Raw genomic sequence first — 22,306 nt, 5'->3', positions numbered from 1 at the left:
TCTGAATTCTGAACCATGGCCTATTCATACACAAAAGAAAATTCATTAAATTCTCTCGTTAGAATTTCTGACTCTACCAATGCTTAATGTTGTTCGAAAGATCGATAGTGCGCCGTGCAGCAGTAGCAGGTGAAGCTGCCAGCATGATCTAAACTTTCCTTTAGCTCCAAATAATATCTGAGGAAAGATCAGATCATGTGGCAGGCTCACCTGCTCATGCTGTCACGAAATTAACCATATATCCTTGATGATTCTTTGTTTTCAAGGCACCCTTCTTCCATTTTCTTTGATCTTCTCCTTTTCTATTGATGCATCTTTGATTCTTTAGCTCAAATGCTCCCTTCTTACGTCTTCTATGTTTAACTTATATATATATATATATATATCAAAAATGAAAACAATTTTATAATATCGGAAGCTTTACACTATTCGTGCAATTCAACTACAGTTATTACAAGTTACTCTTACTTTATTTTCTAAGTTACTGTATCAAACTTGACAGGTGCTTTTGAGACCTTCCTTATGTTTATTGAGAGCTCATCTTCTGCATTTTGCTTTCTACCTTAGACACTTGCTTTTGTTACTGAGTCCCAGGCTTCTAATTTTTTGGCTGGTCTGTATATCCATATCAAGTGAGTAGAAATATTATTCTTGACTGAATGAGGGCTATAGAAGGGGAGCCTTGGAGTAACTAGTAAAGTAATTGCCATGTGACCTAGAGGTCACGGGTTCAAGCCATAGAAACAACCACTTGTAAAAATGCAAGGTAAGGCTGAGTACAATAGACTCTTAGCCCTTTCCCGGACCCGTGCATAGTGGGAGCATAGTGCACCGGGCTGCCCTTTTACTGAATGAGGGCTATCTAAAAGATATTGCATTACAGTAGGAAGAAGAAGAAAAACATGAAAAAGGCAGTTGAATCTTTTCTAGTCTACAGTGAAACTATTGCCTTATTCTGCTAGACTCCTTCAAAAATATTGACTGCAGATAATTTGGTCACTCAGTACTCCGTAATATTTTTGAAGGAGTACAGCAGACTGTAGTTACATCTATAGAAGTTTGGTTAGCCATAGTTAGACAAGTTTAGGTATTTGGAATGCTGTGGAGCAACATCAATAATGAGGTTTCTTCTGAGCTAATCCAGGAGTTCAAGCATTTTTTTCAATTGGTCCACTCATCATCAAGATTATAATTAGGATTTTATATCGAAGTTGTGAACAAGTAGTCAACTTACAAAGATAAAATCTATTTCACGAAGACAAAGAAAAACATTTTTGTACCGTGAAATTTCAGATTTAGAAAAGAAACTAAGTTCTTAATAAGGCTGGTTTTGTTTTAGGACAACTAAGAACACTAGAAAGTGAAGCTCATTGATCAAAGATGTGCAGAAATCAAGTTGGCATATTACTCTCTGGACAAAAATGTGTTTTGCCTGAAAGCTTCAACTTTATTTTCCATTTTCTGTCGACTGTCATCTTGCATCATCTCATATCACATTCTCATCTTGACAAATTCAAAGACAGATCCTTGATAACATTATAGATAGCCTCAAATTGCACTGATCTTACTTTTCTTCCTTCTGAAGTAGAGTGAAAATTCCAAATGCCTAAATACATTCACGCTTCTCAAAAAGTAAAGTTGGTAAACAGATTTTCCAGTCCAATACTCATAGGCTCTTTGATAGCCAATGCAGAGAAGGCTAATAAAGTGCTATGATAAACAGTGACAAGCCAGATACCAACTAAAACCAACAAAATAAAAATACCAACTAATATGTTCAATACATCACATAGGTTATTCTACTCGAACATGACCAGCAAGTACTATATCCATCCAAATAAAACAGGGAAAAAACACTAACATGGGCAATCTCAAAAGTCACGGTACATTTAGATAAAGCAGGAGAATTTCACTCCTTGGTGGTTTTGTTTATGAGGGATTTGTGAATGTGAGGGATGACACCACCACCAGCAATGGTACCTTTGATAAGGGTGTCAAGTTCCTCGTCTCCACGAATGGCAAGTTGCAAGTGCCTGGGGGTGATTCTCTTCACTTTAAGATCCTTGCTGGCATTACCAGCTAATTCAAGAACCTCTGCAGTCAGGTATTCCAGAATTGCAGCAGAGTAAACAGCTGCTGTAGCTCCAACTCTACCATGGGCTGAGGTTCTGGTCTTGAGCTGACGGTGAATTCTTCCCACTGGAAACTAAAATCCACCCAAACATGTCAAAACAATCATATCAGTACTTGTAGGAGGGTGCTGGGGAAAAGTAAAACCCAAGAATCATATCTGTTGAGCCAAAAGATATTTGAATGTTCTGAACTATTTACAACCAGTAGATCAAAAATTGATGCCACGCATACATTTTTGACATATCCAAAATTTCAGGATCCCAATAGAGTAAGATGCATCCCTGTTAGTTTTAGAGTGTGCACTTTTGAAGCGTCACTGGACGATGACAGTGACAGTCACATCCTAATGCCACATTATTGGGTTTGGAATGAGACATCTTTTTATGGTAAGTCATTTTGTTGCAATTATTGATTGTTGCCGCCATGTTTATGATCTTATGATGATGATCTTCATATAATCAACATACCCAGTGAATCCCACAGGGTAGAGTGTACGCAGACCTTACCCCTACCTTGGGAGGTAGAGAGGTTGTTTCCGAAAGACCCTAGGCTCAAGAGGATCTTCAGATAATCCATGAATGCAATTAAGACCCATTATGTTCATTGCCTCCATATGCATATTGTGTGTGTTTGTGTGTGTGTGGGGTGGGGGGGTGGTGTTTGAATTGAAGAAGATTGTATTTGTGCAAAGATCAAACAAAGAACAGATTCGGCTAAAAGAAAACATTTTGGCATTTGTTTGAAGTTCTTAAGTAATTTTTTGTTTGAAAAGTGTCTGTTAGAACCAAGTCTTATCAAGATTTCCAAACTTAGTTTTTCAAATCTTACAAAAGTTCAAATATTTTTAAAACTAGTTTTTCAATATTGACCATTTGAGTTAGGAAATGTTGAAAAGAAGTTAAAATTTTAGTTCAAACTAACTCAAATGTATAGTCTGCAAGCTCAAAAGCTCTAGGACATTAAAGAAACACATTATCCAACATTTAGTTAGACATAGCATCCCAAATTCTTTGAAACTTACACTAAAAGAAAGATATGAAAACAATTGCATACCTAAATCATGAAATGAATTGATAACCCACACCATGGGATAGAGCAATCAGTGATAGTATGAAGCTAAAAAGCAATTCTTAAACCTCCTTGGAACCATATAATACTTTGTAATTATCTTCTAATCCAATTTTGGGTGGATCAAATAGTCAAACACTTTCGATTGTCACTACAAATTCTATCAAACCATGCAAGATTCACTCTTAATAAAGGTGAAACTGTCGATTACCTGCAGACCAGCGCGAGATGAACGAGAGATCGGCTTCTTCTTGTCTTTCTCTTTGTTAGCAGCCGCCGCAGCTGTTGTCTTCCCCGCTACAAGCCCTTTACCACCTTTTCCTGCCATTTTCCTTACTTCAAACAGTACACTAGTTAGAAATAAGAGCAAATAAAAAGGCGCAGTCTGGATTTCAAGAATCAAACAGTTTAATTATGACCATGAATTTGGGGATAGCATCTTTAAGTTTTTTGAAATAAAATTTACATATTTGGAAACTACATAAAAAGTACACAAAAATTGATATGAAAAGATTACTGTCAAAGAAAGACTTATTTGAATCTCAAAATCTGAAAAGTACCACATAAATTGGGACGAAAGGAGTATTATATAGATGGCCATTTTTTGGCTTCTAAACATTATGGTTAATAAACAGCTCAAATCGGAGAGAGTCTGAAAACAACATTATTTTTTTCAAATATTGTACATATTAAGCAAAATCGAAACTAGTTATGAATGCAGTAATATTGGACACAGAATGACTGGAATTCGTAGATCTGCCTTTAGAATCACCTTAAACACTTAAACGAAAACGAAAAATAAGCGATTTTCTATCAAATGTTGCAAAACAAATGCATTACGAAGAACAGAGGTTTGGGTACCTTTTTGTTTGTTTGTTTGTTTGTTTGTTTTAATTAGTGTAGATCTGTAGTGTACGTCAATTGTTTGATTTATTGCTTTGTTTGTTTTAATAGGAAAATTGTTTTGGCGGTAAGTTTTGGTGGGAATTCTGAAATTTTGACTTTCTTTTCAATTTCGAATTTTCGTTAATTTACCAATTTACTCTTAATTGATTGGGCCACCTCCCCATCTAACCGACGAATGAATAAGAACCAAGGCCCAAATCGATATTATTTAATTTTTGGCTCTCAAGACAAACAAATTTTTCTAGTGGAATAAATTTATATTTTTGCGTCATAATATCTAACAAGTTATTTTCGGTGTCCTTAAATAACTTTAGGTTAACTTATGTCCAGCTAGGAATAAGTTTGATTTTGAAGGGTAAAAATTAAAGATCAACCCATTGAAGGTCAAACTGCGTAATTCTTTCAATCTGAGTGGGTTCACTTGGATAAATTCATTTATAGCCACTTTTTAAGTTTTAACGCCTGTAAGTAAAGGTGAGGATGATTACGCTGATGTCTGAACTACACCAACTTATCATAGTTTAGTGATTTAACAAGGTGAGAATCTGTAATAATTAATCAAGGTTAAGTAAAAAAAATATATGTGCAAATAAATGACATGCATTTATTAATTTGGTATAAAAACATGATACAGATAAATTTTGACCATAGGAAAAAAATGTGTGCAGACTTTTTCGAATTGGCAGAAAGCAAAAAAAAAAGTGGATAATGATACGCAGTTGATGAAGAGAGTATGTAGAGCTTTTTTGTAATTGATGTCGATCTATTATTATAAGTAGACTTTTAAATTTAGCATCTAGGCCATGATGATTTTAAGGCTTTATTTTTTGTGTCAAATTATTTTCAAGCATTGATGTACTCCATCTGTCGCAATTTGTGTGGCACACTTTTCTTTTTAGTTTGTCTCAGATATAATGTCTCCTTTAAAAATAATTAAACTTTATGAAATGATTTACAACCACACAAATATCTTAGGTTTGTTTTGGATCACAAATTTTAAAAGTTTTCCTTTTCTTTTTAAACTTCATGTCAAGTTAAATGGTGTCACATGAATTGGGACTGAGAGAGGGACTAAAATTTTGAACCACCTACCTAAGTGATGTAGGAGAAATTGTGATAATCAAATTGCTTTCTACTCATTTAGGATCTCGGTCCTTCCACTAATTTAAAGTAAAGCTAAATTGAATTTAACGAAAAACTACGAACTTTGCAATTTGAAGTAAAATAATTATGAAACAAATTGGCACCCAAAGTGCAGTACAAACAAAAAGCTTGTTATAAACCTTTAATTGAAAAACACATTTCGATAAAATCAAGTTGACTTAGGTGGTTCAAAATAGTCGTAGGATGTCTCACTGTTGTCCAAATTGAGATTAGCAAAAGCATCCCTCTCTTCGTTCCATGGATTTTTCAAGTCATTGCTATCAACATTCCTTATGGTACGCCAAATCACACTGCTACATTTAAAACCCGACCCATAAGCCATTTGCCAAATTTTATCACCTTTTTTAATTCTCCCCTTGGCCTCTGAATAAGCCAATTCATACCAAATCGAGCTAGTAGAAGTATTCCCAAATCTTTTCAATGTAATTTTCGAAGCTTCCATAGCCAAATCACTAAATCTCAATTTTCTTTGTAATTGATTAAGTACTGCTAATCCTCCAACATGTGGGAGAAAATGATCAATTCTTGCAAAATTTGGTACGTACTTTTCAATATTTTCAACCCCAAAAATTCGTCTCATGATGATATTTTTCAAAAAGAGATTTTTTTCGGATAAGGGGAGGATTAAGGGACCTAGTAAAGTAAGGTTGGTTTCTATGGCATTGGTTGCTGCAACTAAGAGATCTTTAGTTATGGAAATTCCAATGAGGCCATCATCGTCTTCATTCTTGGAAAATGGATTTGTGAGAACGATCTGAAGTTGTTTCGTAAATATGAACATCACGGAGAAGCTCGTACTTGCATGAATTTCTATCTGATGGACGATTCGAGAGTAGGATCGCGGCTCCACCTACGCGAAACGTGCAATTTGATAATGTTTGATTATAGTTTTTGCAAAGAATACTTGGTTGTTCGAATGTACTAAAAGTGGAAAAAGTGAAAAAGAAAGTAAAAATAAGGTTTTAGATGGTTTCCAAAATTCAAATACAACTCCAAGTGTAGTTGGAATTTTCATGTCTAAAGCTAGTTTTCAAATAAAGTGGAAAAAAAATTGAAAAAAAAAGTGAAAAATTCTCGCCAAACGGGTCCTCAATTTGAGCACAGATGGCTGTGTAAACAAACTTAGATTCATTGGCTTATAGTGTAAAAAAATCCTCATATATTTCGTATATAAAATTATACATAGTATAGAATTTAAGTTATATACACTACCCGAATGTAAAGGATTATTTATTCTTCGATCTCTCAATCTGTTTACTTCTTTAGAAGTGACAAGTACATAGGATTCGGAACATGATAATTAGTACATGATATAATTTATCCTTACTTTCAAATTATCCAAAGTCCAAAATCTTAGCCAGGAGATAAATACTCCCTACGTCTCATATTACTTGTCAACTTTCTCCTTTACACGGCTCTTAAGAAATGATAAATAATAGATGTATTTTTACTAACTTACCCTTATATCTCTTCAATGAATGCAATCTATTCAATATTGATTATTTTCAAGAACATTTAATATTAAGGGTAAGATTGGAAAGATCTAATTAATTTTATCTTAATTTTATAAAAGGACAAGTATTTAGGACAAATATTTTTAATAATATGGACAAGGAGGGAGTATTATGGCTAAGAGTTAATGCTTTTCAAAAATATCAACCATGTTTCATCCCCGTACATCTGTTGCATGTATTCACTATTAATAGCATATGTTAAGGGCACATCATAGTGGTTGGGAAGATGAAGCAACCAAATAATTAAGTACTGCTCTTGTCAATCATAAATGTTTTAGTGGTCCTTTACTAGAGCAACTTGTCGACTTGCGGAGTTAAAATTTTGATTTAGGAGGAGTCACAATATATATAAAATGATAATTATATGAAAAAGTCAAAAAAAAAAAATATATATATATATAAAGTAATTTTTCAGTGAAAGAATATCAATTGATACCCCCAATAGACAAGGCGGCTCTGTCACTGCTTAAAACACATTAGCTACGAGTAAGATGAGACACAAGCATAAGATATATACCTTGGCACGTTTATTTTTTTTTTTCATTCACATGATTTTTTAAAAATATTTATTATTTTTTACCTTTTAAAAATTAATTACCTTCGTGGATAATCTTTAACGTAGTTGAGACTTCATTATTTAGACTAAATTTTTTTTGGCTAGAAATTGATGAAGTTTCAACCAAAAAATTTTCCCGAAATGAAGACATACACGATTAAAACAAAAGGCCATTTCTTCTAAAGAAGAAACAAGAAAAATTTACATTTAGAATGTTGGTAAAGTATTTAGAAGAAAAACTGAAAAAAATAACTTTTTTCAACCAAATTTGAAAAGCTATTATTTTAAACACCTCTTTTCAAGAAAAAAGAAGAAGATATTTTTGAGCAAAGATTGGGCTCATTTCACTTTCCCCCTATTTTGTGTTGGTCTTTAATTCTGCCCTTACAAAATCAAACTTATGCATAGCAAAGCATAAATTCTTAGAAGGAGCTAATATAACTTGTGAATATTATGATGTGTAACTTATGTCTTGCTAGGTATAAGTTCGATTTTGAAAGGAAAAAATTAACGACCAGTTCATTTGAAGCGCAAACCGTGCAATTACTTACAAAGATTGTTGGTGTTAGCCCAACAAAATGAGCTTAAGTTCCACATAATTCCAAGCCCATTTAACTATAAAGTGAAGCGGTCATTTGCAGGATTGTCCTTCAAAGGCACTGGTCTTTAATTTTTGTCCCTCAAACCGGTGGTATTTACTTTTTGTCTTTCGCTAACATTCTTTCGTTTCGGGTTTGAACCTCCGCTTAATCAAAAAAAATTTAAAAAAAATAGCAAGATAAAATTTGGATTCGCAAGGAGAATTTTGCATGCAAAATTCTACCTGAGGCAGCGTTTGAATGCAAACTCTAGAGATTTGAACCTCTGCCTAAGGTAGAGTTTTGCAGCAACTCTGCTAAAGGTAGAATTTTGCATGCAAAACTCTGCCTTGCGAATCCAAACCTCTGTCTTACGAAATTTCTTCTTAGTTTTTAATGAGTTGGGGTTCGAATCCAGAACCTCGAGATATTAGACGAAGGTCAAAAATTAAAGAACACCAATTAGAGGGCCAAAAATTAATGACCAGTGCCTTTGAAGGACAGTCCTTGCGAAAAAATGAAGCGAAGCGCTGAGAAGCCCACATCTCTTCTCATAGCCCACACCAGTTCTAATTCAATCGTCTGGGATCACCAAAACTTACAATTAGCCTTCCATCTATCAATGTATTGATTTTTTGTTTAATAAAGAATTGAATATTTAACGTTAATTATGTTCTTTTTTTCTTATTTTCTTTTTTTTAATTTTTTAAAAGAACAAGCCCAATTGAGATCAATATCTCAGCTGAAACTAAGACAATTCCAATAAAAATTGGATAATTATATTCAAAAACTTAAAAGATGAGTTTAATTAGTTTGAACTTGTAACATTATGGTCTGACTTAAAAAAAAAAATATAAGTCTGAACTATAATCTCGTAGTTATTGTACAAATATTATCGAAGTTTATGCTAAAAATGTAATTTATTTTTAATCTTAATCAGATGTCTCAATCCGAGCATGTGAATGAAATTCTTTTTTCACAGGGAACGCAATAACTTCTAATTTGTTGTAAAATCATTCTAAAAGAGTTAGTACAATATATCAAAAGATGAAGAAAGAACAATAAAGTGATAAAGAGAGACAAGGGATGAGAGCTTTCTTATTCATCTCAATATGTTTCAAGTGTTTATCACTATTACATACAACCCAACTATATATAGGAATACATTGAGAACACCAAAGGGTGTATCATAAACATGGGTAGTAACTATTTGGGAGTTATAGAAATAAAGGGCGGGAGTAGTGGTCATAAAGTAATGGGGGTTACTTCTACAAAAGTTATGAACATGAATTAGTGGGAGTTATGTGTAGAGAAGTAATAGACATCCACACATTAATATTTTCATAACACTCCCCCTTGGATGTCTATTCTTAGATAATATGCCTCGTTAAAATCTTACTAGAAAAAACCAGTGGGAAAAAACCTGGTGAAGGAAAAAGAGTACACATATCTTGTAATACGCATTATCTGCTGCCTCGTTAAAAACCTTGCCAGGAAAACCCAGTGGGACAAAACCTCGACTAAGGGAAAAAGAGTGCAGCGCGCATTTTACTACCCCGGATAATAACATCATTTGACATTTCGGAGATGACGCATTCAAACCTTGTATATCAGCTTCTCAAATGTTGTGGTTGACCATGTTGTCGTAACAAATCTGCTAAATTGTCACTTGAATTTCTTGAATATCTTTTCACCATTCCTTTGAAGATCGTGCGTGAAAATAACTTTCAGCGAGACGTGTTTTATTTTATTCCACCTTCAACGTATCAATTCTTTTAGACGATGCCTTTCAATGATCTTATATATCGGCTTTCCAAGTGTTGATACTAGTCATGTCTTTGTGACCAATTCACGATGTTACATCCTTGAGCTCATCCCGAGATCAATATGTCATTTGCTTGCTTTACGATCATTGTTATCCTTGCATGATTTGTGTAAATAGCAAATAATTGACTTTAGAAGATCAATATAAATATGGCAGCACCCATATATAAATAAAGAACTTGCGTGCCACCGGATGTTACATAAAGCATATAATCTTCCTGCATTTGCATAACCAACAAATCCTTGACAATATGGTTAGAAAAAATAAATCTATACCAATATTGATTTTACTCGAGTATCTCCAGGTAGAAGTAAAATTATACCTTCCAGCACATTAATAAAAATATTATCTCATGAATTATAAGAGTAAGAAATTTAAGTGCACCAATTACACAAATACATGGTACTTTCTGACCATTTTCATGAGATCGAAATTGATCTTTCTTAATGTTAAGCGATGTCATGGCCATTGGGGTACTCAATGGAATCGCTTTAAAACCTTTTAAATCCTTGAAGATTTTCATATAAACTTCATTGTCTAGCTAGACATGACAACAATTCATTATATGCATTCAAATTTTTCATGTATTGTCAGATTGGTAAGAAACCTCATTGCATCCACCACGGGAGAACTTATCTCCATACAATAATGCCAGGATTCGCGAAAAACCTTTATGCCGCAAGGCACAAGTCGTACTTTATATCTTACGACTTTATTATTCATTTTACTTTTCGCAGAAGAATCCATTTGTACCCCACTGACATTATACCTTGAGGTCCTTGGACTATAGGTCCAAAACATCACTATTCCAAGTGGAAAAAAAAAACTTTAACTGCGTATTTTATTTGGCCAATCATTATATCTGTCCATATTCTTTGACAAATTTGAATTCAAGATCCTCGTCACCATTATAATGTTGAGCGCTATGTTATATCAAAGATACCATCGACGGTCATTTGATATCGGTTCCAATGTGACATAATTTATCGAGATCTCTTCATTTTTCATCAATTTCAGGTACCTGAACCTTTCCCAAGGTTTTATAAAGTATTTATGTCGCAGTGCTCTTTTAAAGCACCTATCTCATTATTATGACCATCTTTATCATTTGCTCTTCTCCTTCTTCAAGAAGTTTTATATGTGGAACCGATTGGTCTATCGTCATAGACATTGTCCTTCAAGGATTTTAGTTCTAATTGGAGCATTTGCAGCTGGAATATAATATTGTCTTTTGGGTCAACAAACGCGTCTGACAGTGAACTTGAATTATCTTTTCAACGAGGATCATAACTATGATAATTCATTAAATATACATTATTTCCAGCCACCTATCATCCCTCCCCCTAATGTTAGGAAATCTAAAATTTACCTTCCAACCTTATTTGGGGACCCATCTTTGTGCGTTGTGGTGGAGCAATTAAATCATACATTTACGTACATTCAAACTCTTAGATGAGAATTATTTGGTTCCTGACCCTGAACCAATAATAGGGGAACTTATTATAACTTGTTGGCTAGATGCTTACAAGTGCTACTACATATTAAATAACCCATCTCAAACCAAATTTCCTTTTGGGAGATTTGTTCTCATAACCATGTTTTTTAGCTATAATTGGAGACATACAATTTCTGCTAAACCAACTTGGATACAAACCAGCATATCAACATAATTTTCATAGTTTGGAACTGTGCTCTTAATTTAATAATTTGAGCAAACAATCTTGCAATAACCAAATCACAAATTGATACCAAATGCACATGTGACCACAACACCATATAATAGTAAACCGGTCTACATGGCAGGTGACTGGGCCCATACATATATCACCTTTTATACCTTCCAAAATCATGGGATACAATCCCAATATTAGCTGGTAAATTAACCAATTTGTTATCATGAGAACAAGCAGCACAAGAGAATTCTTGAATAATATTTTATTTCTTCAATATATAACTACATGAATTCTCAATTATTTTCGCATTAGATCTGAACCGGGATAGTCAACCGGTCATGCCAACCTTCGCATTAGATCTGAACCGGGATAGTCAACCGGTCATGCCAACCTCCATAGCATGTGATTCCATCATGCTTATATTTATGTGGTACAAATTCAAAGGAAAAACGGGCAACATTTCACATACATTTTGTTCCCCCGCTATAGTTGTAGTAATATGAAGATATTAAAACTTCCCATAACTTATAGTCTCAATATAATTCATTTCTGGCCAATGCCTTTGAAACTTAAAAAGTTTCTTTTGAGACTTAGAGCCTGTTTGGATGGACTTATGCCTATAAGCTGTTTGCAGCTTATAAGCTAAAAAAAATAAGTTGGGGTAGTCTAACTTATTTTTTTTGACTTATAAGTTATTTTCAGCTTATAAGCTACTTTAGATAAGCTAAGTCAAATGAGCCCAATTATTTTTTTGAGCTTATTTTAAGCACAAAATGACTTTAAGCTGGCCAGCCAAACACTCAAAAAAGCTGAAAACAGCTTATAAGCAACTTATAAGCCAATCCAAACGGGCTCTTACTACAACACCAATATTATGGACAATTTCATTCCTCCAGGTAGTAACATATTAGCTTTTCCAGAGCTCCCAATTAATTATGTACACATATTTCATAATACCATCTATATGGTGAACATCTCCTTTTAGGGAGTAATTGTCATGGCCAAAATCTTTATAAGCAAGATTTATTTCTTGCTTTTACCCTTGGGTAATTCATGATAGAACACACCACAATATTTGTGACGTACTAAAAATACGTGACCAATGACCATTTATGTCAATATAAATTTTCTTTATTTTTCTCAAATCTCCCGTAGAGGCAAGTTGTAGTATTTGTTCAACCATACATAAGCACGTCTTTATCCATAATTAATTCATATTTCACTTTCAAAATGGGCGAGCATTCACGATGCTCATTACAAGTCACAATATTATGTTCAAGGAAAGGACTATAGTCATATATACGTGCTTCATAAATTTTTATTATAAGTCCATTGTCTTTATCATATTCATAGACCCACCTCGACATCACTTTGAAATTGTATCTTTTGCTTTGATAGAGGATTTATAAAATTTCATCAAATTAGGTTGCATGATAACCTCGTGCCCAATGACCCCATATTGAGACAAAAATTACCTTCACCTTTGAAGGACCATGTTGAGAATCCATAGTGTCCTTCCTTTTATAATTACCACAATGCTGACTATTATTATAATTTTGTCGTTTGCCACGCCCAAGTCCATTGGTACAACAACAATAATTATTTTTTCATCGTTTAAACTTATCATGTACTGCTACCACATTCACTTCATGGAATGGAGCAAAGTCGGACGGGCTTCATAATTTTTCATCAAAAGTACATATTTTGCCTTAGTCATCGTTATATCATCAATATATTGCATGGGGACTCAAACCCAACGTCTAACAATATAGAGACGTGTTAGTTATAAATCGATGGGACTTGAATCCACCGTCTCACCCTCTATCAATGTCATAATATGACAAAGTGCACTGAGACTCACCCTTAGGCCCAGGAATCCAATACGTTCCGTAGGAAAAACCATCCAAACAATGAAGAATTAGTCTCTGGTAGAATAGTAAATTAGAATCAGAATAAAATCCAAACATCAGAAATCACCTGTGTGACTTAGCAATGTAATACAAGTGTCAATGAAGTAATTATGTACTATATATGCCAAAGTTATACTGCAGAGGATATTGATATTAGAAAATCATTTTGTCTCTTAACAATACGTTATTTAAAAGGACCAGTGCCTCGTTACCAACTTTGCTTCACTATATTGTATACTAGTGTTACGTTAATAGCTTAATTTACAATACGTTATCAGCACGAATTGCTCATTCTTCGTCAAGAATCGGTGGTAGTTATTTTCATGATTTGGGCTCCTCATGAGAAGTGTGGAAATTAAAGAAAAATATTACTGGCATATGCAAATAATGATCTGATAAGCTGTATTATCCTAATGTACTTATATATTAATTTTAGCGATCTGCAATCATATAAGTCTAGTAATCTTATTAGATCTCTACTGGAACTTGTTAGAATCGATTAGTAGGAAATTTGAAAACATGTTTTGATATAGTAAACTGGATATGTGCGGATATGTAAAAATGCATAGACTCTTACCATGACATGTGAATAATGATCAACAAACAATTACCTTGCAAGTTGCAACCGAAACGGTTTGAGGAGCCCAAATCATGAAAATAACTACCACCGATTCTTGACGAAGAATGAGCAATTCGTGCTGATAACGTGTTGTAAAATCATTCTAAAGAGTTAGTACAATATATCAAAAGATGAAGCAAGAACAATAAAGAGATAGAGAGACAAGAGATGAGAGCTTTCTTATTCATCCCAATATGTTTCAAGTGTTGTTCAAGTATGTACAATATGAATCCCTATGCCTCTATTTATAGTGGTGCATAGAGGCATATAAAAGGGTAGATATAAATATGACATTCAACATATGAGAATGTGGGGAAGATCATGGGTGAAGTGGGAGACATTACATTAAACCTTTGAGATCATGAAGGAAGTGGGAATTTATTTCTAGAGTGGTGGACGTCCACACTTATTATTTCATAACACTCCCCCTTGGATGTCCATGTCTTAATAGATGATGTGTCTCGTTAAAACCTTACTAGGAAAAACCCAGTGAGAAAAAAATTCTAGTGAAGGAAAAAGAGTACACATATCTCGTAATACGCATTGCTAGCTGCCTCATTAAAAACCTTGCTAGGAAAACCCGATGGGACAAAACCTCAGCTAAGGGAAAAAGAGTACAACGCGTATTATACTCCCCCTGATTGTAATACGCATTATCTGTTGCCTCGTTAAAAACCTTGCCAGGAAAACCCAGTGGGACAAAAGCTCGACTAAGGGAAAAAGAGTGCAGCGCGCATTTTACTTCCCCTGATAATAACATCATTTGACATTTCAGAGATGACGCATTCAAACCTTGTATATCAGCTTCTCAAATGTTGAGGTTGACCATGTTGTCGTAACAAATCTGCTAAATTGTCACTTGAATCAGCACGAATTGCGTAAAGGATGAAAACAATAGAAATAGAGAGACAAGAGAGGAGAGATTTCTTATTCATGCAAATGTGTTCAAGTGTTTATCACTATTACATACAACCCAACTATATATAGGAATACATTGAGAACACCAAAGGGTGTGTCATAAACATGGATAGTAACTATTTGGGGTTATAGAAATAAAGGGTGGGAGTAGTGGTCATAAAGTAATGGGCGTTACTTCTACAAAAGTTATGAACATGAATTAGTGGGAGTTATGTGTAGAGAAGTAATAGACATCCACACATTAATATTTTCATAACATATGAGCTTTAAAAAGTTATTGTTCAAATTGAAAAAGATTCAAAACCCCACCACCAATATTAAATATAATATTTAATACATACCCTTGAACCTTTTAAGATGTTCAAATACATCTCTATGTGACCTTTTCTATATCAATCAAATTAGATCGTTTTTTCCACGGTAGAAAACCATTAGCGAGTGGATATTTAAGATGAAACATAGTGATGCAAACTTTTAGTGTAATCTCACAAGTGGCGAGATGGCAAAGTGTAATAAACCTTATTTCAATTGTTTCCAAAAGATCCTCGACTCAAGAGGAAAGCATGACAAAAAAAAAGTAAGCAAAGAAGCCTTTCGCATGACTGAAGAAAATAAATATAATGCTGCATAATAGTATTCTTGGTCGAACTTAGAAGCAAAGTCATCCCAAATCTTAATTTCTTGTCGCTAAATCTCTCTTACATCCTTATTTGGGGGCAAGAATCTCTTACTTTACACTCGCCTGCTGTTTGCAACTAAAACAAGAAGAAAAAAAAAGTAGTCCACGATCCTTAACCTGCACCCTCGGACATGGCTGCTTCTTTTTCCTATGATCACACGTTTTGTTTTCTCAAACATTTTAAGAAAAAATTGCTCTTTTTTCATCATTTTGTCCTTAAAATGCTTCTTTTTTACCTGAACCCCACTTGTAACTCTTAGGCATTTGCAAGATAACAAGTCATACCCAAATCAAGAATGAAGCTTTCTTATCGTTTCAGTGTTTTCAGCTTCATTTTCTGCCTTCTTGCATGTGGGGCCTTTTCTATTGATAAGTTTCATCAAGCGTAAGCATTTTTACTGAATTTTGTTACATACCCTTTTAGTGCATGCATCTAAACTTTAGTTCTTTCACTTTGAATTGTCCTGTTTAGTGTTTTTCTGTAGCAACGGGTTCCAACTTAGAGGTAAATATATATGTTTCTCAAAATTATAAGTATAATATATTATAGGCCCATTTTGTTGGCAATGGATTTGAACTAAGAAGAAATGTATATTTCTCAAAATTCAACTACTATAAAATATTGGTAGAGTCAAAGGTAGATGGTACCCATATCCGTAGAGGGGTGCAAAAATTATGCTACCTAAATAAGGTAAAAATGATTTTTTTTATAACCGTGGTGTCGGACCAGTTTATGCGCACCTTGACTAATTTCACGGGTACCTTCCACCTCTCACCTCCCACCAGCAACATGTACCATGTAACTCTGTCCATCAAGGCTATAAGATGACAAGAAATCACCTAGTATTTTTTTAGCATATATATAAGTTGTTGAATCACTTTTGGCATAAGATTCTTTTTTTTTTTTTTTTTTGAATTCCCTTATTTGAATTCCTTGTTCCGCCACTGTCCATCTCGTTCATTCCATGGCATTTGTATGGTACAATTGAGTTGGCTTTTACTCCTGTTACCAGCATTTCAACTAAAAAAAGTGTGTTGCTTTTTGAGATATCATAAACAGTTTCATGATTGAAATTTATCCCCAAAACAACTAGTTTTTCTATTGAATAGCTATGTATTATGAACCAGGAATATTTGTTGAGCGTGACATGCTTCAAAGTTTGTAGCTTATTCTACTCATTTCAGAAATTAAATTATGTGAATTTTTTGACTTGTAGGAACTGTTGATTTTGTCTCATCAAAATTCACTTGGTCTATTGTCTTCAGTTTTTTTCTTATTGTATTCTGATATTTGTAGATATTGCTATCGTTCTATTTGACAGGTTTCCTATTGTAGAGCCCGATACTGGTCACACAAAACTTCGCCTTGCAAGAGAAGGACTAGAGGCAATCGAGAGGATAACAACACCCATTGCAGCTGTTGCTGTAAGTTTTCCATTAATCTGTAATTATATAGCTTATTTCAACTGCAGCTTTTTTGCCAAAATAAAATTAAGATGTCACAAAAGATCTTTGAAATTTGACCTCCTTGATATTATTTGGTGATTTGAATTATTGAATAAGTTAGGCACTGGCTCAATATGTTTATGCTAATGCATTTACGTTAAACAGCTATACTTGCTATCTAAATTTCCTGTTGCAACTATATCTTTTCTGTATTGTAACATTCTTGCTTGAATTTAACCAGGTAATTGGTCCATATCGTTCAGGAAAATCATTCCTCCTTAATCAGCTTCTTTCCCTTTCTTGTAATGAAGGTGAATCCTCAAGACTTGCTATTTTAGTTCACAATTGTGCTTTACTTGTTAGGTTGCTGCTAATTAGCAGAGCAAGGCTTTCGCGCATTTTCATAAGCAACTGATTTTGGAGGTCTATGCTTGCAGGTTTTGGTGTTGGACATATGCGTGATACTAAGACAAAAGGTGTGTATGCAAGATTTTGCTAGCGTTTTCTGTACTAAGGAGATGTAGACATTATTTAAGAAGCCGTTTGGTCACAAGAATTATTCATTTTTTTTTCCGGAATAATTGTTCATTTTATTTCAAAATCAGTGTTTGGTTATAAGATTTCCAAATCCAACTTGGAGTTGGATTCCAAATTTGGAAAAGTGCTCCAAACCTGTTTTCCAACTCTATCTTCATAAATTCCAAATAAATTGCTCTCTTCTTCCTATGCAAGAATTGTAACCAAACACAACTCTATCTTCAACTCCAACTTCTTAACTTCCAAATAAAGTGAATAATATTTGGAATCTATGGCCAAACGCCTACTAATATTCTGTTCCCCTCTTCTTCCAGGGATATGGATTTGGGGTACTCCAATAGAATTGGGCATTGATGGAGTAAAAACTTCTGTTTTCTACCTTGACACTGAAGGTTTTGAAAGTGTTGGAAAGTCTAATGTATATGATGACCGGTAATATGGAAGTCCCGAGAGATAACATTTCTAGCATAATTTTTTTTTTTTTAATAAAAAGAACATTTCCACAATAATGTGTGACTAGTCATGTTTTTATATTCTTTGTTGTTCAGGATTTTTGCTCTTTCAACTGTTCTGAGTTCCGTGCTTATATATAATCTACCTGAGACGGTTCGTTAATCTGTTTATGACTCTTTATTTTTGAGTTTTAATGTTAAACCTGCTATATTTTAGTATTCAGAACGTATATCTTTTACTTCTCCATGTTCTAGTGCAACAGAAGAAAGAATTAGCTGTTAGTTATCCAATAATGTTTAGTGATGGATGAGGATATTAGTAAAGAAGAATTGATTGTACTAAAAGCAGTTCGTGCTCCATATATTCTTGTCTATATATAGATTGAACATTGGTAACTTATCTAATATGGTTCAAGTTGTGACTCTATGGGCGGCAGCTTATATACTGGCATATTGGCCTACAAGAAAGAGCGACTTCCTTAATGGTGTTTTGTGCATTTGTTTTATGTTTTAGATCCGTGAAGCTGACATATCGCGACTGTCATTTGCAGTTGAACTTGCTGAAGAGTTCTATGGAAGGTCCAATTCTAACCAGTCGTTTCAAAAGTTTCTAGTTTCATGTTTGACTTTTTTGTTTCTAAGTTATTCACATATTCGTTTCTGACTCTGTTGTCTCATCCATGTTTATCGCTGTCCCTGGACCCCAGAGTTAAGGTAAGCATTTATCTTTGATAAAGGGGTTGAAATAAAGGAAGAAACAGATCCTTAGAGAGAAAAATGACATGCTTATGGGGTGGATGTTGTGTAGGGGCAAGACGTTGCTTTTGAACCAGCAAAACTCCTATGGCTTATCCAGCGTGATTTTCTACGTAAGTATAGAAAAAGATGCCATTAATCATAACTGCATTAGTAAATGCGATATGTCATGTATTTATGGAATACAACCCCTAATTGCAGAAATTAGCTAAAGTCGTAAACATATGTCTAGGTAATATGATTGTATGTTGCAGTATGGTGATTTACATGGCCGGCTCAAAAGTTAGGCCGCTAAAGCTTCTGCTTTAGGTGCCCCAAGAGTTAAAGGCCTCCAAAATACTATATGACTCATTTTACATTCTGACTAGCACCGAGGTCTCTTTTGTCGGTCTTCTGTTCTTTCTCTTGGAATCTGTCTAAGCTTGTTCTATTATTAACAGAAGGAAAATCTGTGCAAGAAATGGTCAACGAAGCTTTGCGACGAGTCCCTAATAGTGATGGTTAGTTTGCTTATCTTTATTTGCATGTATAGTGGAGTAACTTTAGAATCTATTGAATAGTTAATTATGGTTTACTCTTTTTGTTCTGCAGGTAATAAAAATATTGATAAGGTACTTTTTATAGGCTGCATTACACAAATTATAAAGATACTTGCATAAATAGATACATATTTTACTTGTTGCGATTCATTATATCAGGTGAATCAGATTCGAGATTCATTAGCTGTATTGGGTGACAATAGCACAGCCTTCAGCTTACCACAAGTATGACTTATCTTTGCTATGCATCAATCTTTTCTTCTTGAATTTTTATTCACAACTACTGCAATGACAATAGTTGACTTGGATTTGCTGAGATATTTTCTTCTTCATTGTGATTGCAAAAACAAAAAGGTCCTCAAATCTTATACTCTGACCGCGAAAAGATTCCTCTATAATTGGATTCCATTACTCAGATTGTCACTCAACTATCCGAAAATATCTAGTAAAGTCATGTTTCTTTTGCTTGTAACAGAAAGGTCACTTAACTATGCCTATATCACTTAGAAGGTCACTCAACCGCCCAAATACCTATTTTACGCTCTAAATTATCAACCTTTATTGTTTTTTCCTATTAGAACTTAGAATGATGCATCAACACTCTTAGCTCTTCTGCAGCCTCATCTTCAGCGTACGAAGCTTTGTGACATGAAAGATGCTGACCTGGATCCTGATTATGTCAAGAAGAGGGAACAATTGAAAGAAGTTGTTGCATCTATTATTCGTCCAAAGATTGTTCAGGGTAAATCTCTCAATGGGAAGGAGTTCGTGTCGTTCCTTGAGCAGGTGTTAGTCTCTTATCTGTTAACTTTCCTGGTTTTAGTTTAACTGCTTTTGGAGAACTGACGAGACTTTTCTCTTTAATGGTAAATTGGTGTCAGATACTTGACGCCTTGAATAAAGAAGACATTCCATCTACGGGCTCCCTTGTGGAGGTCTTCAACAAGGGTATTTTAGAGCGGTGTTTAAAACTGTATACCGCGCAGATGGCTAACATGGTTTTACCAATGCAAGAGGAGTCTTTGCAGAAAGCTCATGAAGAGCACAGAGACGCAGCGATGAAAGTTTTTGATGAACAGCATTTTGGTCGTCGCCATGCAAGGAAATCAGTCGATCAACTGGAAGAGGAGATTGCAAAGGTTAAAGTTTACAGTAGCAAGCATGGTTAGTAAATGACAAAAATGGTCACTGAGAATAGGCCCAAAATAATCCCTTATGCTTACTTCCATGTATTTGCAGGTATATAAGAATATCATGTTGGCAAATGAATATCAGTCCTCGAAGCTGTGTGAGGCTTTGTATTCCAGATGCGAGGACAAAATGGATGAACTTCAGGCCCTCAGACTTCCTTCAATGGCAAAATTTAATGCTGGCTTCCTCCAATGCAACCAAAGTTTTGAAAGAGAATGCGTCGGGCCTTCTAAAAGCAGCTATGAACAGCGGATGATGAAGGTTTTTGGGCAGTTGATTTTTAGCACTTTCTTGATTCTTTATCATAAAGATATTTCTTAACCCAGTGAGTAATGTAACCTACTCTAAACAGTATATTTGTCCGTATCTTTTAAATATGCAGATGTTGGGGAAGTCAAAATATTTATTCATCAAAGAATATAATCAGAGACTGTTTAATTGGCTGGTGGTTTTTTCACTTGTCATGGTGGTGATAGGGCGGTTCGTTATAAAGTTCTTTCTGGTGGAGCTTGGTGCATGGATACTTTTTATCTTCTTAGAAACATATACAAGGATGTTTTGGTCCGATGAGTCGCTTTACTACAATCCAGTCTGGCATTCTTTTCTAGCAACTTGGGAAACACTCGTGTATAATTCAGTTCTTGATCTGGACAGGTAACATAAAGTCTTACTTTTTCTAGCAACTTGGGAAGCACTTTTTAATTTTATACTTTCTCATTCTTTTCTAGCAACTTGGGAAACACTCGTGTATAATTCAGTTCTTGTTCTGGACAGGTAACATAAAGTCTTACTTTTTCTAGCAACTTGGCTTAATTTTATACTTTCTCATTCTATCGTAATGACATGCTCGTATTGCCATAGAAATGTCACTGATATGTTTAAGACCGCAATTTCTAGGGATACTTCTTTTAAAACTTTGTGCCTGGTCAAACATTGCAATATAAATATGAAATGAAACGGAGGGAGTAGTGTCTTAGCAGCTGATTACGTCAACTGAGCACATTCTAAAAGTTTCACTTGTTTGCTGCTGCAGATGGGCAATTCCCATTTGTGTGATAGCTGCAATATTTGTGGTTTATTGGCGATGTCAACTGAGCACATTCTAAAAGTTTCACTTGTTTGCTGCTGCAGATGGGCAATTCCCATTTGTGTGATAGCTGCAATATTTGTGGTTTATTGGCGATGTTACGGGACTATGAAACACGGTCCTCGGTGGTCGTTACCTGTGCACAACAATCACAAAGATCAGCAAAGATCTGAGTAAATTCGAGGCTTTTCATTTTTATTACAAAGTCGGAGGCAGATCTAGGGCGGGTTTGCTGGTTCAAGTGATCCCAGCTAGACTATGTATGTATGTATGCAAAAAGGAAAAAAGAAAAGTACTTTATACATATACATATACATATACATATGGTACAAAGGATAGGCAGAAGACCTCAACAAGTCATGAAATTTGTTGTAACAGTTGAAGATGTTGTAATTCTATTAGTATTCGTTATCTTTTACTCTTACAAATTACAAGACAAGTATGCCGAGCTTCTACTTCCCCTCTAACTTGTAATTGTCGCTTACTGCTTCTTACTCTAGTTTTCCAGTGCATTTCTCCGTCCGAATTGGAAGAAATATGTTTTCGAACCTTCTCTTTAAAATTCAAAATGGTTATTCCTATGTGAATCTCAAGAATTACTTGTTCTGATTCTACCTATTGATCGTTTTGAACTAAAAGCAATCTTTTGGTAACAGGGAAAGAGGAAAATATTTACTGAAAGATGTTTTCTTTCCTACTGATTCTAAAATCAAGCCGTTGTTAGAAAACATAAAAGAACAGCTCGGTGCACAAAG

The 22,306-nt window shown here is 34.5% G+C and overlaps 3 protein-coding genes across 6 annotated transcripts; 1 reads left to right on the top strand and 2 right to left on the bottom strand.

The window, feature by feature from the left end:
• Nucleotides 1-1,735: 1,735 nt before the first annotated feature.
• Nucleotides 1,736-4,200, bottom strand: LOC132607967 (probable histone H2A variant 1). Of its 4 annotated transcripts, none has more exons than XM_060322060.1 (3): nt 4,063-4,200; nt 3,413-3,533; nt 1,736-2,206 (listed from the first exon to the last, which is right to left on the bottom strand). In XM_060322060.1, the coding sequence occupies exons 2-3, from the start codon at nt 3,527-3,529 to the stop codon at nt 1,910-1,912; spliced, it is 414 nt and encodes a 137-aa protein (XP_060178043.1). In that variant the 5' UTR covers nt 3,530-3,533; nt 4,063-4,200; the 3' UTR covers nt 1,736-1,909. The 4 variants fall into 4 exon arrangements, with proteins under 4 accessions (XP_060178043.1, XP_060178032.1, XP_060178039.1 ...); XM_060322049.1 differs by having other exon boundaries at nt 3,413-3,537; nt 4,063-4,192; XM_060322056.1 differs by having other exon boundaries at nt 3,413-3,537; nt 3,974-4,120.
• Nucleotides 4,201-5,360: 1,160 nt separating this feature from the next.
• Nucleotides 5,361-6,562, bottom strand: LOC132626751 (3-ketoacyl-CoA synthase 20-like). The gene has a single exon (XM_060341734.1). It carries the CDS (start codon nt 6,050-6,052, stop codon nt 5,420-5,422), a length of 633 nt encoding a protein of 210 aa, XP_060197717.1. The 5' UTR covers nt 6,053-6,562; the 3' UTR covers nt 5,361-5,419.
• Nucleotides 6,563-15,631: 9,069 nt separating this feature from the next.
• On the top strand, nt 15,632-22,291 carry LOC132607960 (uncharacterized). Its single transcript, XM_060322044.1, has 17 exons — nt 15,632-15,928; nt 16,866-16,968; nt 17,231-17,300; nt 17,427-17,465; nt 17,841-17,958; nt 18,075-18,132; nt 18,493-18,557; nt 18,686-18,692; nt 18,787-18,847; nt 19,175-19,234; nt 19,326-19,345; nt 19,433-19,498; nt 19,892-20,059; nt 20,155-20,412; nt 20,513-20,725; nt 20,847-21,118; nt 21,596-22,291. The coding sequence occupies exons 1-17, from the start codon at nt 15,840-15,842 to the stop codon at nt 21,726-21,728; spliced, it is 1,800 nt and encodes a 599-aa protein (XP_060178027.1). The 5' UTR covers nt 15,632-15,839; the 3' UTR covers nt 21,729-22,291.
• The last annotated feature ends 15 nt before the right edge of the window (nt 22,292-22,306 follow it).

The sequence above is a fragment of the Lycium barbarum genome, chromosome 1 (genome assembly GCF_019175385.1).
Source record: "Lycium barbarum isolate Lr01 chromosome 1, ASM1917538v2, whole genome shotgun sequence".
Taxonomy (NCBI): domain Eukaryota; kingdom Viridiplantae; phylum Streptophyta; class Magnoliopsida; order Solanales; family Solanaceae; genus Lycium; species Lycium barbarum.
The sequence above is the reverse complement of the archived record's forward strand: the minus strand, read 5'-3'. Positions and strand labels throughout refer to the sequence as shown.

What these genes read in the sequence shown, in the direction of transcription:
- LOC132626751 (XM_060341734.1), bottom strand. Translation starts at nt 6,052, where the DNA reads ATGTTCATATTTACGAAACAACTTCAGATCGTTCTCACAAATCCATTT.
- LOC132607960 (XM_060322044.1), top strand. Translation starts at nt 15,840, where the DNA reads ATGAAGCTTTCTTATCGTTTCAGTGTTTTCAGCTTCATTTTCTGCCTT. An exon ending in CACCCATTGCAGCTGTTGCT is followed by an intron (nt 16,969 to 17,230) that starts GTAAGTTTTCCA and finishes GAATTTAACCAG; the next exon opens with GTAATTGGTCCATATCGTTC. An exon ending in ATGAACAGCGGATGATGAAG is followed by an intron (nt 20,726 to 20,846) that starts GTTTTTGGGCAG and finishes TTAAATATGCAG; the next exon opens with ATGTTGGGGAAGTCAAAATA.
- LOC132607967 (XM_060322060.1), bottom strand. Translation starts at nt 3,529, where the DNA reads ATGGCAGGAAAAGGTGGTAAAGGGCTTGTAGCGGGGAAGACAACAGCT. An exon ending in CATCTCGCGCTGGTCTGCAG is followed by an intron (nt 2,207 to 3,412) that starts GTAATCGACAGT and finishes GGTGGATTTTAG; the next exon opens with TTTCCAGTGGGAAGAATTCA.